Source organism: Stegodyphus dumicola, chromosome 10 (assembly GCF_044657685.1).
Source record: "Stegodyphus dumicola isolate Sdum_Otavi_A_Nest chromosome 10, ASM4465768v1".
Classification (NCBI taxonomy): Eukaryota; Metazoa; Arthropoda; class Arachnida; order Araneae; family Eresidae; genus Stegodyphus; species Stegodyphus dumicola.
In genome coordinates this window covers 92,000,666-92,023,527 of record NC_140777.1, presented here as the reverse complement: position 1 = coordinate 92,023,527, position 22,862 = coordinate 92,000,666, and the positions used below count along the sequence as shown (strand labels likewise).

At 33.6% G+C, this 22,862-nt stretch overlaps 1 protein-coding gene across 3 annotated transcripts in view; it reads left to right on the top strand.

Moving 5' to 3' along the window:
• Positions 1–22,862, top strand: part of Pop4 (ribonuclease P/MRP subunit POP4) — a 52,700-nt gene that overhangs the window by 11,371 nt on the left and 18,467 nt on the right. For all 3 annotated transcript variants that reach the window (XM_085825246.1, XM_035370549.2, XM_035370550.2), the window contains exons 3-4: positions 3,144–3,352; positions 6,358–6,426. In XM_085825246.1, the coding sequence (XP_085681372.1) occupies positions 3,144–3,352; positions 6,358–6,426 (278 nt within the window). The remainder of the gene's footprint in view (positions 1–3,143; positions 3,353–6,357; positions 6,427–22,862) is intronic.

Sequence of the window (22,862 nt, the reverse complement as noted above, 5' to 3'; positions counted from 1 at the left end):
GAAGCTTCGAAGCAGTCCTTCACTTCTAGTGCCGGTTGGCCACTCCTTTCTTTCTTACCTCCATGACACTGCTCTGCGTGTGTGGGAGGGGGGGGAACGTCGTGGCATGCAATGAACTGGAAGTTGATCTGTCAGCACTAGCCTTATCTTCAGGGCAGATGTTCTTATTTTATTTGGCTTATAATTCCTTACTAAATGTAGTATTTCATCTCGATGTATTCCGTCTTTGATATGATTTAAATAAAATTCCTCATCATTATAATTCACTTCCGATACTGAAAAAAGTGACACAGAGGTTATTCAAACAAAAAAATTTCGATTGACAAGTTAGTCGGTATTCTCGACACAGCAACTACAGGACTTGAACAGCGGAACTTTGTAACTGAACAAGAAATTATATCTGTTTATAGAATTAAAGAGAAAGTATTATCACATAAAACGAAGCAACTTAAATAACTTACATCGAAAGAAATGTTTAATAAAGTAAATAAATATCAAGCTTTTTTTTTTTTTGTAAATTTTGATACTCTTTAGATCATAATTGTTCTTTATTTCATAAATTACGGTTTCATATTTTTAATTTTATAATTTCTGCATGCCATCTTACCAGATATAAACTGATGATCTATAATCCGGAATCGCTGAAGTCCCGACGAGTTGGGATTAAAGACTTTTGACTGTATTATGTACATAAAAATTTGGTAGATTTCAAACTGTCCATTGATGGCTTAGCATCAGAGCAACAAGTACGTAAAATAACAAATAATTCTATTTTTGGTAATTACTTTTCCAGTTATGCTATTTTTTTAGCAAATAATGGTAATTGAAATACACTAATATGATGCTAATCTACAACACAATAATGCTAATATTTTTATTTAATTATTCTCCTTAATATTTTTTTTCTCAAGTTAATTTTACTTCAATATGGCCAAAATTACCGGGATGATTCGGGAGATAGTTTTGAGAGTTTTCAATGATGAACATGAACGTAGTTATCTATGACCAAAATTATTCAGATGATTCAAGAGATAGTTTTGAGAATTTTTAATGATGCGTCTAAACTTCATTACCTATGTCCAAAATTATTATGATGATTCAAGAGATAGTTTTGAGAATTTTCAATAATGTGCAGTGTACTGATTACAGTCAAAAGTCGTTAATTCAGACTCCCATAATCCGGAATGATCTATAATCCGGACCTCAAGGCTACAAACTTTCTGCACATGCGTCGCGTTGACGCGTAAAACTTTTACGGCTGCGAATATGCCTGTGCGCATGCGCGTAATACGTTTACGCTCGCGCGTTTAATGTATAACGGACGGTATAAGCTAAGCTAAAATTAATCTAATTCAGTTAATGTTACAGATTGCGTTGTTCCTTAATCTTTGAATTGGATCCGGCTTATTATTTTTTGTAGACTGTTAGAGCAATTTTATAAAAGTAAGCTTGAACTTTCGATTATGTCAAATAGAATTTCCGATATATATTTACTAATATGTAAAGGATCTACAAAGCGAAAGTATGTTTAGAAGTCCATTAAACAAAAGTGGAATTGCGGCAAAAAATGGATAAAGGCATACCCTTCGTTTCTCAAACCATTCCGAAATCTTTTTATCAATTTCACGCTGCTCTGCGGCCCGGGGGGGGGGGGAATGCCGAAACGCTGTGGCGCGCAATGAATTGAAAGGTAATCTGTCAGCACTATTCTTATCTTCAGGGCAGATGTTTTTATTTTATTTGGCTTATAATTCCTTACTAAATGTAGTATTTCATCTCGATGTACTCCATCTTTGATATGATTTAAATCAAATTCCTCGGCATTATAATTCGCTTCCGATAAAGTAAAGAGAAAGTATTATCACATAAAGCGAAGCAACTTAAACAACTTACATTGAAAGAAATGTTTAATAAAGTAAACAAATAAATATTAAACTTTTTTTTTGTGTAAATTTTGATACCCTTTAGATCACAATTGTTCTTTATTTCATAAATTATGGTTTAATATTTTTAATTTTATAATTTCTGCATGCCATCTTACCAGATTTAAACTGATGATCTATAATCCAGAAAAATCGATAATCCGGAATTGCCGAAGTCCCAACGAGTCCAGATTAACGACTTTTGGCTGTACCAATAATTTTAATATAATTTTTTCCTTACATTTATTTCACATGATACTTATAGAGAGTTTCAGAGATATAAAGATATGGACAGTTTTCATATATGACTGCGATTGAATAGAAAGAGATACAGAATGAATAAGTTGGGTTTGTCTTCTGGGATAAGGTGGCTGCATGACAGACTACATGACTAGGATTAAGTAGATAAACTTCTCATATGAGCGAGACTAGTAAATTTGGTAGGCCAGCCAATAACTGATGGTTCTTTGATATTCCTTTTTTTCCCTTTCTCCCTCCATAAAGTTGACACTTCTGCTAGTTTTCTTGGGTTAATAACTAGTTGATTGGCTGGCTGCACAAATACAGTTTATTTGTACTTTTTATTAGATCTACTTTATTATGAATACCTATATTTGGAATTGTGCTTGACGTTTGGATGTTGCTTTTGAACAGATAAAAATGTAATGAATAGAGATTTCTTGCAGGCATTAAATTCTGGTTTGGATGGTTTTTTCTGATGTAGATAGTAGACCTTTAAATTTTGGATAGAAAATAAATTTTAATTTTTCCTTTGTATTGTAAATAATATTGTTTATGCTTCTCTTTTATAAATATTTAGTTACAAAATTTTCATTTTGTTTAAAAAAATTTAAGCTCATCAGTTACTTTTAGAATGTGCAGTTTTGAGTTTTGAGACCACTGCTGTGCAGTATCGATCACATTCCTGTAGCAACCACATGAAGGTGACAAGTTTGCATTCTCTTCCTCATTATTACATCATTATCAAAATTTCTATTTTATCATGTGCATTTTATATCTGCTATTAATTTTGGTCATATCTGGTCCACTACATACACAGTGTATGTAGTGGACCGCGCGAACATACACAGTGTGAGTCATATGAATGTAACCCAATTAATAAAGTAATTATATATATCTGAATCATATCAATCTGTTGTTACATATATTTTTATTAAATTTTAATTCTTCATGGTGTAATTAATGTGTTATGTATTACAGAAAGTTCCCGATGATTATATCAAGAGCTTCATAAAAGATACTATACCTCGGTCTTCAATAACTGTGGACGAATACAAACAATATATCTTTAGCTTCGATAAGTATAAAAAGAGAAGAACAGCTGTTAGGCAGAAGAAGAGAAAAACTTTGTTAAATGCCAATGAACAGCGCAAACTAGCCATCTTCAAAGTGGACCCACAGACTACCAAGTATTAATTTATTTTTAAAATTTTGTTTGGTTATGAAGAATTTGAAATATACAAATTATTCTTGTTCCTAAATAGTTTTATTTTGCTTGTCATAGAAACAGAAAAGTTGGAATAATTTTTTTTCGGTGCTTTCTGATTTTCTGTATCCCCATTGAAAAGCTACAAATTCATTGTTGATTCACCAGGCTCATGAAGCAAAGGCAGTTAACTTAGTTAAACCATTTTCAAAATGGTAGTGTACTAAGTAATAATAAAATGAAAACCAATCATTCTGCATCATTAAATAATGGAGAATCTGTATATTCCTTCCTTGGGGAAAAACAATGGCACCTAGAGCCACCAGATTTTGAACACAACATAATCAGTCCTTCATCCAGACGTGCACCTCGAAGCCTGAATTTTCAATGTTTTTGGAAATATTTCATATTTGTGTGAACTTAATAAAATTGTAATTAAGAAACTCCATGATTTAAGAGCCTCAACAAACTGTACTAAACTAATCTTTGAAATTTAAATTAGAAAACTTGGCAATTAAGTGCTGCCACTGCCTGAAATAATATACTTTTATATTCTATGCACCAATGTGCCATTAAACAGAGCATAAGATTTTCTCTCTTAGTTCTTCATCTCTTATTAATTAATAGGTAAATCCGTGAAATTTAGCTGGATTAATTAAAATCATTATAATGTGCATATTTATTTTTTATAATACAAAGTCTGTAATCCGGACGTCCATTATCCGGAATGATCTATAATCCGGACCTCTAAGCCACAAACGTTTTTTGTATGCTTTATGCATGCACGTTTAATGTTTACGCATGCGTGTTTAGCACAAAAAAATGAAGCAACTTAAACAACTTACATTGAAAGAAATGTTTAATAAAGTATACAAATAAATATTAAGGTTTTTTTTTGTAAATTTTGATATCCTTTAGATCATAATTGCTCTTTATTTCATAAATTACGGTTTCATATTTTTAATTGTATAATTTCTGCATGCCATCATCTAAATTGAATTAGTTGCTTTTTTGAGAAATTTTTTCTGTAATTTTTGTTTTCCTTCTTTCCTCTTTGTATGCTCAAACAATTTGTTTTTGCTTACAAAAAAAAAAAAAAAAAAAAAAAATGTGAATTGCAGAAATTCAGCGTCACGCTTCAGCCGTTAATAAATAAAACCAGTTTCTGACCCACATTCTAAGATTTGGCTTGCAATTTTTCACATTGCATTTCCATAAAATTTGGTCATGTAAGAAGTGTAATGCATCCTCTATTGTTGGTCAAAATGCCATATTTCTCCAGAAATGCAATGCTGTTTATCATCATCTGGCATATTCCACAGTTTTGTTATGATTCATTACATGAAAAACAGGCATACTTGATGCAAAAACAAATACTAATAAAAAAAATCTGATGTGTGCACTACATGACTTCCTTGTACGGAATATTAAATTATACCCATTTTTTCTTGCATTTTATTCAAACTTATTGGATTGAATTAAATCTACTTCGTCAATAGCACATAAACCACAGTAGAATAAATGCACTCTTTAAAATTTACTATATTTGTTTACCATAGCGACACTCTGGCCCTAGGTTCACTTAACAGTGTTAAATTTCACTTATTTTTTTAACTTAGAATGCACAAAATTTATATCATCTTAAGAATTATCTAATCGTTGCCACATGTTCTATTCAAATACTATAAAAAATCTAAAATGATGTACAAAAGAAATTAAGCAAACAAAACAAAAAAGAAACGCTTTTTCACAGACGATTCAGTATTTCTCATTCAATTAGTTCAGTTCTCACTTCGCGACAAAGCAAAAATACGTTGAAACTCAAGATGTCTGTACTGAAAATTATGAAGTAAATCTTAAGCACTTATTTCTTCAAATAAATTCCAGAATGGATTAAACCTGATTTAATTTGCAATAATAAAAGAAGGTGTTATCGTTGTGATTGCAAAGCTTACTTTCTTAAGCACTTATTTCTTCAAATAAATTCCAGAATGGATTAAACCTGATTTAATTTGCAATAATAAAAGAAGGTGTTATCGTTGTGATTGCAAAGCTTACTTTCCCTAGATTGGCAACAAATCTACTAGTCTGCTGTTTCAAATGTAAACAAGAAATGGCTGCCATCGAAAAAATTATTACGCTTAGCGGCACTTAAACAACTTTTAAATTTTTGATAATTCTAAAAATATTGCATACAGATTTACTAAAGGCATAAAAACCTTAATCGGAAGATAAGAACAACATAATTCAATCATTTTTAAAGCAAAAAAATGCACAATTTACAAACATATAAGAATAAAAAACTGAGATCACTGAGCCAAGTAACAGAGTGGATATATATATATTTATATGCTTTTGGTGTGGCCGATTGCAACCAAAATACGAGGTGCACATTTATATGTTATAGCAGTCCTATATACAAAATTTCAACATTCTGAGGCTACTTGTTTTTCAGTTATGCAAGATACATATGTACGTACGTAAAAATTCTCTTTAGAATTCATTTTAAATTAGTTTTACAATTTTTTTGGGGGGAAAAGAGTCCTTTATCCTGTCCTTGCATACAGATGTCACACAAAAACATTGTTAAATTGCATTCGATAGTGGTGAAAATGGATGTTTGCGTTGAACTATGATGCCCGAAACTTTTCGCGATTACAGTACTTCCTTTTTATTTCGTATAAATAAGTAAAAATGAATGTTGAGTTTTAAAAGGGCACATTCGCATATGCTTGAACAGATTTTCGCTGCATGCAAACAGAGATTGCCACATAAATATGTTTTGGTGATGTGGATTGTCACATAATTATTTTAGCAACTTACTACATAGCATAATGATTACTTTCTCATGGCTTTTCATTGGAGGGTGCAGATAATCAAAAAGTATTGGAAAACGTGCTTATTTTTCAAAATTTTATTTTAATTATGTATACTTTTGTTGTATTTAAGGTGTACATAAAAAATTATATTTATATGAATGCTTTTTAGGTTTTCGACTTTTATTCCTGTCCACGAGCTGTGGAAAAAATACATGCAAGGAATTCTTCAATTGAAAGAGTAAATTTTTTTTTTTAATTGTTTGTTACTTAAAATGCATTGACTTATATTAATGTTTTCGTTTAAATCATATGTTCTTGTTTTAATTATACAGTATGTAGCTATAAATCACCAGCCACTATTGGCTCCAAAAGCACTAACCAATTATTAAGAAGAGGTTTAACCTTCCGTACTGTTATTACCTCATTTATGTTTCATGGTATGCTCTTCACTAAGTTCAGAAACATGGCTACCAGAAATTGTTTCTGCTCATCGCTTAGTATGAGGAGGAGTTTAAAAATTAAATAAGGAGTATGAAAAATCTGATATTCTCACAACATGTGACCTACTGCCCGTGAACCATGATCAGAACTAAATAAATTGATAGCATTAGCTTTAGGTACTGCCTCGTATCCATTAGCTAAATATTTAGTTTCTAGATTTTCCACTCTATTAGACAATAACATTTACACCATAAAAAATTCAATAGAGTTCGTAAAAAAGGTTAAAAACATTTCTCCCAGTAATTTACTCATGGTTTCTTTTGATGTAAAATCATTATTCACCAATGTCCCAGTGGAGGGTGCATTAAGATGTCTAGAAACCAGACTTCGCGAATTTCATTTCTCTTGCATCGAAATTGATGAGCTGATTTCTCTGACTCAACTCTGTTTGAAACAAACACATTTTGTTTTCCAAAATAAATATTGCAAGCAAACTGAGGGATTAGCCATGGGAAGCCCCCTCAATCCCATCCTGGCTGATATCTACATGTATTATTATGAATCAAAATTGCTTGAAACTTTAAACTTCCCGGCATGGTTCCGCTACGTAGACGATACTTTTACCCTGTTTGAAGGTAATAAAGATGATTTAAATAAAGTTCTTTCAACAATGAATTCCATTGATCCTGCTATTCAGTTCACTTTTGAACTTGAGACTTTCAATTCTCTTCCATTTCTCAACATTCTGGTCAAACGTAACACATCCAACTTCAGTACTACGGTTTACCGTAAACCTTCATCGGTTTGCCTTCCACCACACTTTAAATCATGTCATCCGACTAAACAAAAGTTAGCTTCTTTCTATTCCTATGCTTTCCGTGCTCTTCAAGTTTGCTCCTCCAAACTAGCCCTTGATGAAGAACTTATTTAAAAGCAATAGCTATTGACAGGGGCTTTTCACCCAACATTATTAATCAAGCAGTTAAAAAATTCTCATCTCAACACAATCAAAGGCACATTCTTGTTTTAGGAGATTATAAAAATTCTGCTGTCATTCCCTTCTTTCCATCAATTAGCTATAAAGTTGCACATATTTTGCAGAAATTTAACTTTTGGGTTGTTTATTCTCACATCAATAAAATTCCGAGTTCCATACTCAAGGACCCCATTCCGGATATGAATTCCTGGGGTATTTATAGGATTCCTTGCCAGTGTGGTTTAATTTACATTGGCCAAACTAAGAGAGCCTTAAAATTTCGCATCAAGGAACATGAGGCATATGTTAGAAAAAAGGAAACACAGGAGTCTTTGTGTTGCTCAACATTGTTGGTCCGAAAATCACACTTTCAATTTTTCTGCTGCCAAAATTATTCAAAAAACATCTTCCATTGGAGAACTGGATTTTCTAGAGGCATTTCACATTCATAAAAATCTTTCTGTTCTAGTTAATGATCCTAATTATAATCCAAATTTGCCTTCGGCCTTTAAAGAAATTATGTTTTAGTTCTGGTTTCACCAACAGATGACGCCACTTGCTTATTCTTGTCCAGGCTTTCTTACCTTATCTAATCATTATTTCTTATCTTCTTCATTTGTGGTTTTGCAGCTGAGGATGGTGGTTCGGTAAAACCATCGAAACTAGTCCTGTGAAAATTTTGTAAATATAACGCTGATTTTTGTTGTTTGATTTCTGAATTAGCATTAGCTTGCTTAACCACACAAAAAACATATACATAAATAATAACACATACCTTTAAGCATATATACATAAGCATATACATAAATGAAAAAGAAAAAATACAAAGAAATTATTTGTGCTTAATTTTATTAAATTTCCAGATTACCATATTAAATTATACTACATTACCAAAATATGTGCTGTTGTAGTCCCAAAGAGGATCTATCATATCCATTGATTGTCGTTACTACTTTAAAGACATTAAAAAAGTAGTTCAAGTGATCCTATTTGGCATATTTCAATCGAAGCCTCCCTGTAATGAAACAAAACTGACAGCCATCCCTGTTTTTCATGCATCCAAGCACTGTCCCGATGTTTCTCAACATGGCCAGAAATTTGTACCGCATTGTTGACAGATTGCCATCGCTATTCAACAAGGCGATGAGATAGCATCATGAGTATTGTTCTGTCATATTCTGTATACGGATTTTTTTAAGATAACATATACACTGGTGTGCAAAAATTAAGGACGAGACAGTTTTTTCAATATAACTTTGTACAAAAGCTTTCCAAATCAACACATTTAATACCGTAAGATCCCCAATATGTAAGGACATGAGTAATGTAAGCAGCACTTACTAAAAGAGAAATCAGAGGGATTAAAAGAAGCTTTATTGAAAAAGTAGCATGGAGCGCAATGCGACTGAAGGCCGAATCATCCCTGTGATGGGAGTCCAGCAAGAAACATCCAGTCTTTAATAGGGGATATGATCTCCCCTGACTGCTAGGCAGGTTTCACAGCGTCTGCCCATGCTGAAAATGAGGATGTCAATGAGTTGTTGAGGCATTGCTGCCCATTCGTCCTGCAGCGCCAATTGAAGCTCCGGAATCGTTACTGGTGGTAAGGTACGAGCTGCCAAGCGTCTGCCTAGAAAATCCCATACATGCTCGATGGGATTGAGATCCGGAGATCGTGCCGGCCAATCCATACGTTCAATATCCTCACTCTCTAAGAGCTGTTTGGTAGCTACTGTGCGATGACATGGTGCATTGTCGTCCATGAAAAGGAACTGTGGACCCATAGCGCCTCTAAAAGACGCACATATGGAAGAAGAATCTCGTTACAATAACGGGTCCCGTTGACTGAACCTGCGTCGAAGATGTGAAGGTCTGTACGACTACCAAGCATGATGCCTCCTCAAACGAGAACACCGCCACCTCCATACCTATCCCTTTCAATGATGTTCGAGGGATGATTGCGGCTTCCCCGCTCTCTCCAGATGAGTATGCGATGAGAATCGCTACTCAGACTGAATCTGCTCTCATCTGTAAAGAGTACTCGTCCCCATTCATTGTCTCTCCAATTCCGGTGTTCCCAGCACCACAGAGAACGGCTTCTCCGATGGGCAGGCGTTAGAGGTGCACACCGTACAGGGCGTCGTGCAAACAGACCACCACCGTGCAGTCTTCTGGTCACAGTAAAACGCGATATCGGTCGTCCAGTCGCCTGTGTCGTGTGTCTAGCGATTTCTCCCGCTGTCTGCTGCTTGTTTCTCCTGGCCTATAAGGCAATATACCAGTCTTCTGCGGTTGTGGTTCCTCGTGGACGACCACTACTAAACCCTCGGATAGCTGTTCCTGTAGTTTGAAATTGTCTCCAAAGTCGTGAAACGATGCTGTGAGCAATTCCGAACTCTGCAGCTGCACTTGTCACACTGCGGCCTTCCTCCAACTTCCCAATGATTGGACCTCAGGTAAAAGCATCCAGATGTCGTGTAACAGATTGATTATTCGCCATTTCTCGCTGAGGCAGCAACTCGGTGTGATTTTAACTTCTATACGGCATGCAATCTCTTTGCCAGAACTACTGATCTTACACCGACAACATGCTTTATACTACTCAGACACTCCCCCGGTACATCTACCTGCATATCTGCGCATGTGCTACCGTACATCACCATACTTAATCTCCTGATTGGTCTTTCTGTCCGCTCTGCCTCTTCGTTCAGCTGATATGCTAATTTTTTGACTTCGTCCTTAATTTTTGCACACCAGTGTATATTCTATTGCCTGAATGTTACCACATCAGGATCAACAAAATCTGTCTGATGATTTACTATCAGTTAGGTGTATCGCATGATTTATGCACTTATCAAACGCAAATACAGAGTAGGTTATATGTTATAGATATGGCCCGCAACCTGTTGGAAGAGTACCAAAATTCTCTTTGTATGTAGGAGATGTATCTAATACATACTAATCAATTAAAACTGAAGTATCAAGTCTGACCAGGTAAAAGCAGCATTACATTGTGGCCATCAAATTTATTGCTGACAACATAATCTGTTAAATTCCACATGTCCATCTGAAGCCAGATCATGTACAATAAGTCTACAAAAACTGCTTTCACTGTTCCTCATTCTAGTGGTAGTTTTATCAGCATCTCTGTTCCATATGTGCCAAATAATTAATGCAGATTTTAATGAGGGTAATATAATGCAAGTGCAGTGTAAATTGTAATAAAATAAGCCTAAATTTGCTTCAAGATGTTCTTCCATTGTGGTATTAACAAAATCATCAATAACCATTATTTTTTTGGGGGGAGGAGAGTAAATTAATACACTGCTCAACATTGAAAATGCAACACCAAGAAGGAGTGGTCAGAAAGTGATGAAATTTGGAAAAAAGAGGCAGCAAGTAGCAATAAATGATCTTTATTTCAAATTGATAGAATACAAAGCGAGAAAGGCGTCGGCTCAGTAGGATGTAGGACCACTGCAGACAGCGATGCACGAAGACACATGTCTAGGCATAGAGTCAATAAGAGTGCGGATGGTGTATTAAGGGATTGCTCTCCATTCCCTTTCAACCATTTACTACAGTTCGCCTTCTGAACGAGGCAGGGACAGAGTCTGCAAACGGCGTCCAATCACATCCCACACATGTTCGATTGGTGACAGGTCAGGAGAGTACGGTGGCCAGGAAAGCATTTGTATACCTTGCAGGGGTGTTTGTGTTCTGGGGATTTTGAGTTCACTCATTCCCCCGGTTCTCGGACATTCTCTTCTGGATTCTTTTCGGCAAGTAGGCGCGGCAGAAAAAAAAAGGAGAGACTTCGTTCGACCAGATGTGCGATCACGTGACTCTGGGTTCAAAGGTCTTATCTCTCCTGGCGTGGCACCAATAAGTAGAGAAGGGGGATTTTTCGCCGTATTAGCTGTTTGTCAGTGATCGCTTCTCAACTTTTTTTTTCTCCCGTGTGTAAAATTTTCGTTTCATTTATTGATGCACGTGTAAATTTTTCATTTCGTTTATTGAAATATTTTTTTATTTATGTACGCAAAAGAATTTCACTATGAAATTTCTCGATATGAATAGTGATATTATACAATAAGAAGAAGGTGTCCGGAATGCATTTAGGTGGAATTGGATTGAACGGAGAGATGGTAATGGGGATACCATCAGCACATGTTGCTGGACAAGCATATTGTGTTTTTTGTAACTCACTGCTGAAGTATGGTGGGGAAGGATTCAAGGCTTTCACAAATCATTCACATGCATTACAGTTTTAGAACTGTGACGCACATAAAATATTCAAAGTGCATTAGACATTCAATGACTTTAAGTAATTATGCTAATTCAAAAAATACTGATGACTTACTGGAGACTGATGTTCGGTCATTGGATATAGTGACAAGAAAAGCACGCCAAGAGGTATTAATAACTTCGTTTATCACTGAGAATTCTCTTTATTTCAATGTAGCTCCCAATTTAATTGAACTCTGCAAACAGTTGAGCCGCGATCAGACGGCACTAAACTCATTGGAAATGTCCAGGACTACTGCATGTTATAAGATGAAATATGGGCTCGCAAAAACTATTAAGGAAAATATCATTAAACTTTAAAGGAGACTCCATTTTCTCTAAATTTGGATGAAAGTACTAGCAATGCTCAAGAAAGTATACTGGCAATATTGGTGCAGTTTTATGACGACAATCAAAATGAAGTTGTAGTTCATCATTTTACATCTCTAAAGATGGAATCTTGCAATTCAGAAGCTGTTTTTAAAGCAGTTGTTAATACTATTGAAGATAATAATATTCCACGGGCAAACTTAATTAGTGTATTAATGGACTTATGTAACACCATGCGTGGAAAAAAAAAAGGGTGTTGAAACCAGACTACGATCAAACAAAGCACCTCACTTATTAGATATTGATGGTGACACATGTCACACAGCTAATATATGTGGAAAAAAAAATTGCTTCATGTTTTGGTAGATACTTAGAAGATTTGTTTGATGACATCTATTTTGATATGAAAAGCTGCAGCAGTAAAAGAGAAAATTTTTTCAAAATCTGTGAATCCCTTGCCATTAAAAAACTTAAGTCCTTGAAGAGACCGGACCATAGGTGGGTGTACATTTTATGTGTTTTAGAAAGAATCAAAGATCTGTGGGATGCTCTTATTGCATTTTATTTTCACTACTTGGATAAAACTGATAAAGGGGATGATTTCTCTTATGTTGAAACTATATACAATAAAAGAAATATTTCTGCAGCTCAGAAAAAATTGTTGAAGGGGTGTATTCTTGATTGCATTCCCAACAACTCACAAAGGATGCTTTAGCTTGGAAAAAAAAAGAATACTAAATGGGTTATTTGTTATGCAAGACAAAACTTTATTGCATATGGCATTATATTCAGCAGTATTACCAGAGTTCAACACATATATTAAATTATTTGAAACAAAAAAACCAATGCTTCATTGAATACATTCCAGTATTTATAAATTGATGGCAAAAGTTTTCTCTTTTTTATGAAGCCAGAAAATATAGAGTGCACATCTTATAATGATTTATTATAATGATTTATAACAAAGGTTGATGTCACAAATCCAGAATTCCATCTACCTAGCAAAGTAATATTTACTGGTGCAGAAGCTTTTACTCTACTGAAGAAATTATCAAAAAATCATCCAATAGCAAAAGAATTCCAAAATTCTCTGATGAAAGCTTATACTAATACAGCACAGCATATGAAACAGAAATTACCCCTTAAAAATTCATATCTAATTAGTTTTACAGCATTAGATCCACATCTAAGAGGTAAAACCAGTACAATATTAGCTTTTGAAAAATTATCTTTTATGTCCCATATTTTTAGCGATAATGAAAAGTCAAAAGTAGAAGCTGAAATAAGGTTATACCAAAGTGATATTGATATCACCAAAGAAATGCTCTACACATCTGATGAAAGTGGAAATCAAGTCAAGTGTACAATTGATAAATATAGGTCTAAAGTTTTTAATTTAAAAGATGATTTCACAAATGATTATAAGTATCCTACATTGGCTAAATTGGTCAAAGCCTGCCTTAGCTGCTTCCATGGCCCATTAGTGGAAAGTGCATTCAACTTAATGGATACACTTGTCACTGATTATAGAACCTGTCTTAAGATTGATTCCCTAGATGCAGTGCAAACTATTAAATATGATTTAATGGCTTCTAAAGAAACCTCATGTGAAAAATATGGCTAAAAAAATCCAATGACTAATCCAATTCACAAAGATCTCTTACTGAATATGAACAGAAGTTGGGAATTATATCAAGAGGACTTAAAAACATGTATTTCAGATGAGTCACCTATAAAAGTCTCTGAAAAACCTTCTACATTAGCAGAAAAGCAAACTGCTTCTACTATGTGCAGTTCTCGAGGAAATTTCTTCAACTGTAAATGAGGAAAATAAAAGTCAACCTTCCTGCAATTATGAAGTTCACCACAAAAAAAAAGACAAGCCCACAAACATCAGAAAATAAAAAAATGCAGCAGAAATTAGATTTTTTTTTAAGAATTAATTCAGGTAATTTAAAATATTTACATAAAATGTAGTAGTTTGTATGTTTGAAAATTTATGGTTATTAATTTTGCAAAAAAAAGTAATTCATTGAACTTTTATAATTAGGTCATTCATTACTTCATAATTGTAATTTTTCATTTCTCTCCCCCTCCCTTCTCGAAACTCCAAAATGTCGGTAAGTCCGTAAAAGTTTCAGGGGATTTTTTGGGGTCCCACAAACACCCCTGACCTTGCAGAGCATGTTGGCAGATGCGAGCACTGTGTGCTCGGGCATTAACCTGCTAAAAAATTGCATTAGGCAGCTCCTGAAGGTAGGGGATTGACACCGGCAGCAGTACATTATCGAAGCATTGTTGGGCCGTCACAGTGCCCTGAATATGAACTAAAGGTGACCTGGAATCGTAGGCAATAGAGCCCCAAACCATTATGCTACGCTGTCGCACGGTGGGCCGTTCCACAGTTGCTGCCGGATTATATCTGTCTCCACGTCGACGCCACACACGTATGCGGCGACTGTTACTGGATAAACAGAAGTGTGACTCATCTGAGAACATGACGTTTCACCATTCTGTCATCCACATCGCTCCAGTCCGGCACCATTCTAAACGTTCGCGTCTATGCTGTGGTGTCAATGGCAGTCTTCTTAACAGGCGTCGTAAGTGCAGGCCACGTTCAACCAATCAACGGGAAATGGTTCTGGTTGACACAGGAACATCCAGGGTATCTTGCACATGCTGCAGAATCACGATACAAGTGACTTGCGGGACCGCCACAGCTTGTCGGCGGATGCGTCAATCCACGCGTGCTGACGTCACTTTGGCTGCACCTGCGCCCCTCCTTCTTCCCACATTTCCTTGTTCCAACCATGTTCGCCATAGCCGATGCACCGTGCTTGCATCCATGTGGTTATCAGCTGCGATTTGATGTAAGGACCAACCCGCCCTTCTCAGTCTGATCAAAATACCTCTCATAAAATCGTCTATCTGCTGGAAGTGCCTTCGTTGACGGCAGCCTGGCCATTCTCTTCTATTACACTATCCTCTGGGATAAAAACTAACTTTCTTCGATAATTCGTCTGGCAGAAATAACAACACGAATATTGCCCATTCTTCATGTTCCTTCCCTTATATCTTACTTCACGTGCGTCAGAGACCTGCACATTCATTCGCATAACTCGGTGACGTGTGTCTACTCTAAAATTTGCATAAATTTCTGACCACTCCTTTTTGGTGTCGCATTTTCAATGTCGAGCAGTGTATTTTTGAGAAGCTTTTTGGTTTGTAATATTTTCTACTGTGTCATGTTTATATGCATTATGCAAGTATAAATTATTTTTAATTTGATGTTTTCATGTATAGTCTGACAATAATAAACATTCTTAAAAGATATTTAAGAAATTTTTATAGCAGTTCCTTATTTCTTTTTATAATGTTCTTGGCTCAGTGCCAAAATATCAGCAGTTTATCAACAGAATGGCTGATAAACTGCTGTCAATGGAATCATATACATCTCTAAAAAATTCTTTCCTTGTAGGGTAAAAGGAATGTGAAAATCAAGTTAATTATATATATATATATATTTGTTTCACAATATAGTAAAGTTAAATTAAATTTAAATAATTCTCTTGCGCCATTACTGCAAGGAATGAAATTTGAATTTAACAAATATATATATATATATATATATACATCTCCAAAATCTTGAATAAAATTAATATGATTATTTCCTTTTTTGTGACAATGGGGGAAAGGTCAAAGTGTGTATTTTTTATTTTTTTATGTATTTATTTTTTATTAACTCTTTAATTTCTCCTCTCACCTGATGAATCACCAAAAAGTATTAACAAATCAAAGCAGTATGTCGCCAAAAGTACTTCTGTGGCAACCCAAGTATACCTTCAGCACATATTTGTTTTAGCCAATGTGCACTATGGAAGTTGCACAGGTGCAAAGTTTGTTCAATTCTCTAGTGATATATAGGCAAAATCAGATTACTATATACATGAGAACAACTGCACAAAGAAAAATTTCTTAAAGAAAGCAAATGTTTTATTACTGGTCTATTTTACTTTTTAGTTTTATTCATTGCTCTTCTAATGAATTCTTAGTGGGTCACCATTATGAAAGTGTCTTTTGCCTACTAGCTTCGTAAAAAATTAGTTGCCATCCTCAAAAATTCTCCAAAGTCTCCAACGAGTTCTTGACTTTTTACTGAAGTGCAGGTAATTAGAAAGTACCAAATTTAATCGTCAAAAATATAAGCATGGTTTGTACGGTCCTTTAAATTCCTTAAAAGTCCTTATTTTTGACAAAATTTGGCAGGAGGTTCTTAATTTTAATCATTTGAAATTTCTTTCTGTTTTTACAACTGCCATTTTGAATGTGAATTAGCATTTTGGACAAATATTTTTTGGCGATTCATTGATAAATATCTTTATCTTTTGAATGTATGAATAGTTCATGGATTATAATTTGTTTCTATTTCTAATATAAATGGTGGGATAATCATGTTTTCTGAGCAAGAAGTGAAACATAAGCATTTCAAAAAAATTTTATTTTTTCTAATGAAGAGCTCTGAAATAAACTTTCGCTTTTAGGAATGTGAATTCTTTATTAAATGGTTCCAAATTTGGTGACTTATCAACATTTTGGCAATTTTTAAGATCAGTTTCCATAGAAAATTTTTAATTCAGAAATCTGGGAATTTTTCAACAATATTTTTTAAAACATTATAACATTGATTAGTTTCATTAAAATAATGCTAATACAGTACGAAGTTCGAGATTCGGATGTTTAATATCCAAAATGATCAAAAATCCAGACCTCAAAATCGCCATCAAGCTTTTTTTTTTTCTTCTTAAAATGCTTTACTCATAAGATTGATTTTTTCCCTCCATAAATAAAACATGTGGCATCCCGATTCTTAATTTCTCTTCGGCATTAACTAAATATCTCGTTATTAAAAAAAAAAAAAAAAAAAAAAAAATTAGCATAAATTTGTGTGATTAATAATTTGGCTCCTTGTTGCATATCTGCTTTGCATACATCTCAAACTGAAACATTCTAGGTAGAAAAATCGTTTATTTTACACTTACTAATATTTTATACCCCTGACGCCAACCTGATGAATTATTACTTTTATTATATTTTGCTTTCATCACCACATGTTTATCAACACATGACAACTTGAGTAATGACTTGTGCAGCGATGCCCAAGCATTTTTTTTTTTTTTTTTTTTTTTTTTTTTTTTTTTTTTTTTTATGTTAGAAATTTAATAACAAAGAGTATGGTAACCTTTTATACGTTACCCTTGGCAATGATTAGAGATTTAAGTTAAATGCACTAAGAAATATTGACGATGAAAAATTTAAGAAAAATTTCTTTCAATATGCTAAAAACAGATTTTGTTAATGATACTCATAAGCAAAAAGATTACATTTAGTGCTATTTAAATTAAGAATAACTGATTTGTTTTTCACATAAATCCTGAACCAGTGCCAGAGCTCGTCTGACTGCAGCAGGCTGCGGAATTTAGGGAAGACAAGATTTTTGGAATTTAGAGAAGCACCGAGCAACAAAACTAAGGGATCAAAATATTTTTAGAATTTAGGGAAAGCACTGGGATCCAAAATTTAGGGGCGGCAAAAATTGAGAACTTAGGGAGGTGATTGGTAGCAAAATTTAGGACCCGCAGAGACTACGTCAGGCAGTAAAATATCTAGGGCCCTTGATAAGCCTTAAGTGTATGTGGGAATTTATTTACTCAGGACTCGGATAAGCCTTAAGCATGTGCAAGGAATAGATGTAAGTATAATAAGTAACTAAATTAATACAATCAGGCTTAATTATCTCAGTGCATGATAGAAGCAAGACAAAATTTAGCAGAACAACTTATCTTTTGTCACCAATCTCATGACACATAGGCAAATAATGTATAGCGTGCGCTATTAAGCTACGCTAAAATGATACTTTACTGATTCCAAGGAATTTCAGTCAATATGTCAGGTTGTGTTGTTCTTTAACTTTCTGATTTGATTCAGCTTAATTATTTTTTGCAGGCTATTTTTATTACGGCAATTTTATGAAAATTAAAGTTTCAACTTTCGATTATGTTGAAAAGAGTGTCTGATTCTGCAGCTGCAAAAGGATTTGCAAAGTGAAAGCATGTTTTGGTGTCCATTAAACTAAAAGTGAATTGCTGCAAAAAATGGATAAAGATATATCCGTCTCAAAATTATACAAAGCGTATGGCACTGAAAAGCCAACTGTATATGACGTAAGATTTTACACATAATTTTTCACGCTTAAGAGGATACTTAATGAAAAATTTGTCATAAACAGTTTTTTTTTTAAATTTTCCTTTGAAAATATTCCTGGGTTGTTGTTTTAATCACTGAAAGAAATATAAAAAACGTAATTCCTACACTGTATGCCCTTACTCTTTTAAAAGTATGAGAGATTAATCTTTTTAAAATAAATTAGAATATTTATTATGTAAAACATATATACTTAGGCTGTTCAATAAGTAATAAAACTAATTTTACCACCGTGAAACCACTCTTGGAAATGTTAATTTCTCTGGCATAAAAAAAAGTTTGTTGTCTGTATTAGCAAAAGCTACCAATAGATGGCGTATACAAGCTCATGTTTCTGAGTATCATGTGATTGAACTGAAGCGTGTTTGCGGGTGCCTACGAGATACGGCCGGTTGTCGAAATGGAAGCATCGATGGAACAACGCTTTGCGATTAAATTTTGGGTTCGTCTGTAAAACTCAGCATTGGAGACCTTTGACATGCGTGAAGCTTTCAATGATGAAGCATTAGCAAGAGCAAGTGTTTTTTGCTGGTATAAAGCTTTTAAGGAAGGCAGACAAAATGTGGAAGATATTGAACATGAGGGATGACCTTCAACATCCGTCATAGAGACAATTATTAACACAGCTGTGGTTATCATCAAGGAGGACCACAGAATTACAGTATGCCAGCTGCATGCTCTCTTGAATATTTGTGTAGGAAATGTTCACTTAATCATGGCAGAACATTTGGAACTAATATGTGTTTGTGCGCGATGGATTCCAAAATTCTTGACACCTGAGCAAATGCAGCATAGAGTGGATGTGTGCACAGAATGGAAAGAAAGATTGGAACAAGCATCGACAATTTCTTAAAATGCATCACCACAGCAGACAAAGCTTGATTGTATCACTATGACCCAACCATGAAACAACAAAGTAGTGAATGGAAGTATCCATCTTCACCTACTCCCAAGAAAGCAAAAATTGTGAAATCGGCTGGTAAAGATATGACCATATTTTTTAATTATTATTATTATGAAGGAATTGTGTATCAACATGCTGTCGAACCCGGTAATACCATAAGCAGCTCGTGCTACGCGAATGTCCTACGAACAATGGTGTAGCACGTTCAAAGGAAATGTCCATTGCTCCGAAATGGCTTCCTATGCCCGACCACATATTGCTCGTTGCGTATGTTTTGCAGCAGAACAAGGTAGATAATTACTCCATACAGTCCTGATCTCGCTCCATGCGATTTCTGGCTGTTTCCTGAACTTAAGAAACTATTGTGAGGCAAATATGTTGCAAGCAACAAAGAATGTATAAAGGCTGTGGAGGCAGTTTTGAAAAAGCTCTCAAAAAACGGACTTTTACATGTTTTTCAGAAGTCGACAGAATGTTGGGATAAATGCATTGCGTGTCAGGTAGTTATTTTGAAAAAGACCATGTAAATGATGACGATTAAAGGTATTCTGTATTTTTTATAATTTTAGTTTTATTGAACAGCCCTCGTATATCCATCTCATTTAAAATTAAGGAAAAATCCGACTATTAAATTAAAGAATTAAAAATTAAGGGTATAACAATGGCTTTGAACGAAATCGGACTATGAAAGAAAATTTACATAGAATTCTTTATAAACATTTAAAAATATTTTTGATAAATTTTATATTTTCTAAAATTTTACATCATAGATTAAAATTCTATTGACCACATATTAAAAAGAAGCCTAAAACTGCTCTCTCTTCCTCTACGAACACCACGAAAATGCAAAGATTTAAGAAATTGTCTCATCAGACTTCACTTCACACTGCAGGTATAAAATGGATTGAATATAAATATATGGGTATTCGGAGAATATTTCCCCTGCTAACATAAGCAAAATCCAATTTTATAAAGAAAATTCTCTCTACATATATACTTCCTTTGCCTGATAGTCCAAAGTAATGTTTGTTAAAGTTAAATAATCAAACACAACTAATATATCTCTGATTTTCTTTTTTATATTACAATAACAAAATTATGAAAAAAAAACAGATTTAAAGCTTTATTATTGTTATAAATTCATCTCAAAACCTAATAGTAATGAATCATATTCTAATAATTTAATAGTTATGAATTCCTTATTATTATTTCATTAAATTATTCATTACTGTTATTTTATTAATGAAAATAGTTTATCAAATATTGCATTCTGAGCTGCAGGCACATAAACCTAGTTCATATTTGTTATATTTTGTCAAGTTCTGTTCTCGTTTCCTAATTTCTAGTAGAAACAAAAACAAAAAATTCACAAATTATTATCAAGGTTGACCAGAAATAGTAAATGTTAAATAAACATTGTGTATATTTTGCTCATAATAAATAAATACAGATGAGTTTAAATTAAATCAAAAAAACCTTGAAAAAGTCACAAATATAATAACCCATTCTAGCCTATTGTCCAGCTTCTGATAAACATGTAAATTTTACTGCGTCTATGGAGGGGACAAATGATAACCGTAAAGACTTTTCTCATTAAGGAACACTAAAGAAGGAAGGAAAAGTGTTTTGGATCGTATCATCCTTAAGGTTATATTATGAGTATTTATGCCAGGTTTTAGAAGGTTAATGGGGTTTTTTAAAGAAACGTGGAGAAGCGGTAATAAATGAACATGATATGACAGAAGTTTTTCATTGCAATTGCAATGCCGCAATTATCAGTCAATTAACGGATGGCAAAATCTGTAGTATGGTACTAAATCCAGAAAATAACACTTCCGACAGTGAAAAAAGTGACAAAGAGGTTATTGAAATGAAAAAATTTCGATTGACAAATTAATTGGAATCCTCGACACAGCGATTACAGAACTTAAACAGTGAAACTTTGTAACTGAATAAGAAATTATGCCTGTCTACAGAATTAAATAGAAAATATTAGCACAAAAAAGCAACTTATACAATTTACATTAAAAGAAATGTTTAATAAAGTAAACAAATAAATACTAAGCTTTTTTTTTTTTTTTTTTTTTTTGTTGTTGTTTGGGTAAATTTTGGTATCCTTTAGATCATAAAGGCTTCATTATTTCATAAATCGCGATTACATATTTTTAATTTTAAAATTTCTACATGCCATCTCACAAGTTTTAAACTAAACTTTTGATCTAATATCTAGAAAAATCCCAAATCTGGAATCGCTGAAGTCCCTAGGAGTCCGGATCTCGGATTTTGTACTGTATGTTGAAATTGTATCCAAGAAATAACATTAAAATGAAACATTTTTATTTTTTGCTATCATATTATAAAGTGACATTGCTTTCCATTTTGGCGACGACTTATACAATATTTTGAATATGAAACATAAACAAGGTAATACATGCTTAAATTGTGCTATAGCAGAATTTACAAAAGAATTCTTAATTAAAGCAAAATAGCTATGTAATTAATTAAAAGTGCATTTAATTTTTTCATTTTGTTTTTCCCATGTAATTGTTTCTATGCATCAGTTTTCTTTATAAAATTAATTTTACACTTTTTTTTTTTTTTCCCTTTCTTTTTTTTTTTTTTTTTTTCAACCTATTTCTGGCTTTTTGCTGTTACAGAATTGGTAGGGGTAATTTTTCTTTAAGGTTTTAGACATTGCAACTTGGAAAGTTTAGAAGGATTCGAAGGCAAGATTTATAGGCCCACGAATCTAGAAGATTCCAGAAATATGTCTTCATGATATTAACATATAATGAATGTATTTTGCAGAAAGTTTGTGATGAACTTTTACTCAGTTTTCATACTGACGTGAATTTTTGGAAGAACAATGAAAACATAATACAGTACAAAGTCCATAATCCATACTCTTGTCAGACTTCGGTGATTCCGGATTAGGGTTTCTTCCAAATTATAGATCATCAATTGAAATCTGGTAAGATGGCATACAGAAATTATACAATTAAAAATATGAAACCATAAGTTATGAAATAAAGAGCAATTATGATCTAAAGGGTATCAAATTTTACAAAGAAAAAGCTTAATATTTATTTGTTTACTTTATTAATAAACATTTCTTTCAACGCACACATGCGTAAAGTATACAAAAAAAATTTGGGGCTTTGAGGTCCAGATTATAGATCATTCCGGATAATGGATGTCCAGATTACGGACTTTGTACTGTATTTGAATGTTTTACTTCTGATGCTAGAAATCTTTTTCTTAACATGTTTACCTTCCCTTCATTTTCTCTACTTTTCAGTAGACACAAGCATAAAAAATATCAAAAATGCTTCCAATTTTATTACATGTGCAGGCATTTACAGAAAGAAGTTTTCTGTTAACGAAGAAATTGAAAACTGACAATTTAAAGATTCATCTTATATGTCTCAATGCATCATCAGTGGCGTAGCTAGGGTGAGATGGGACATCTATCCAT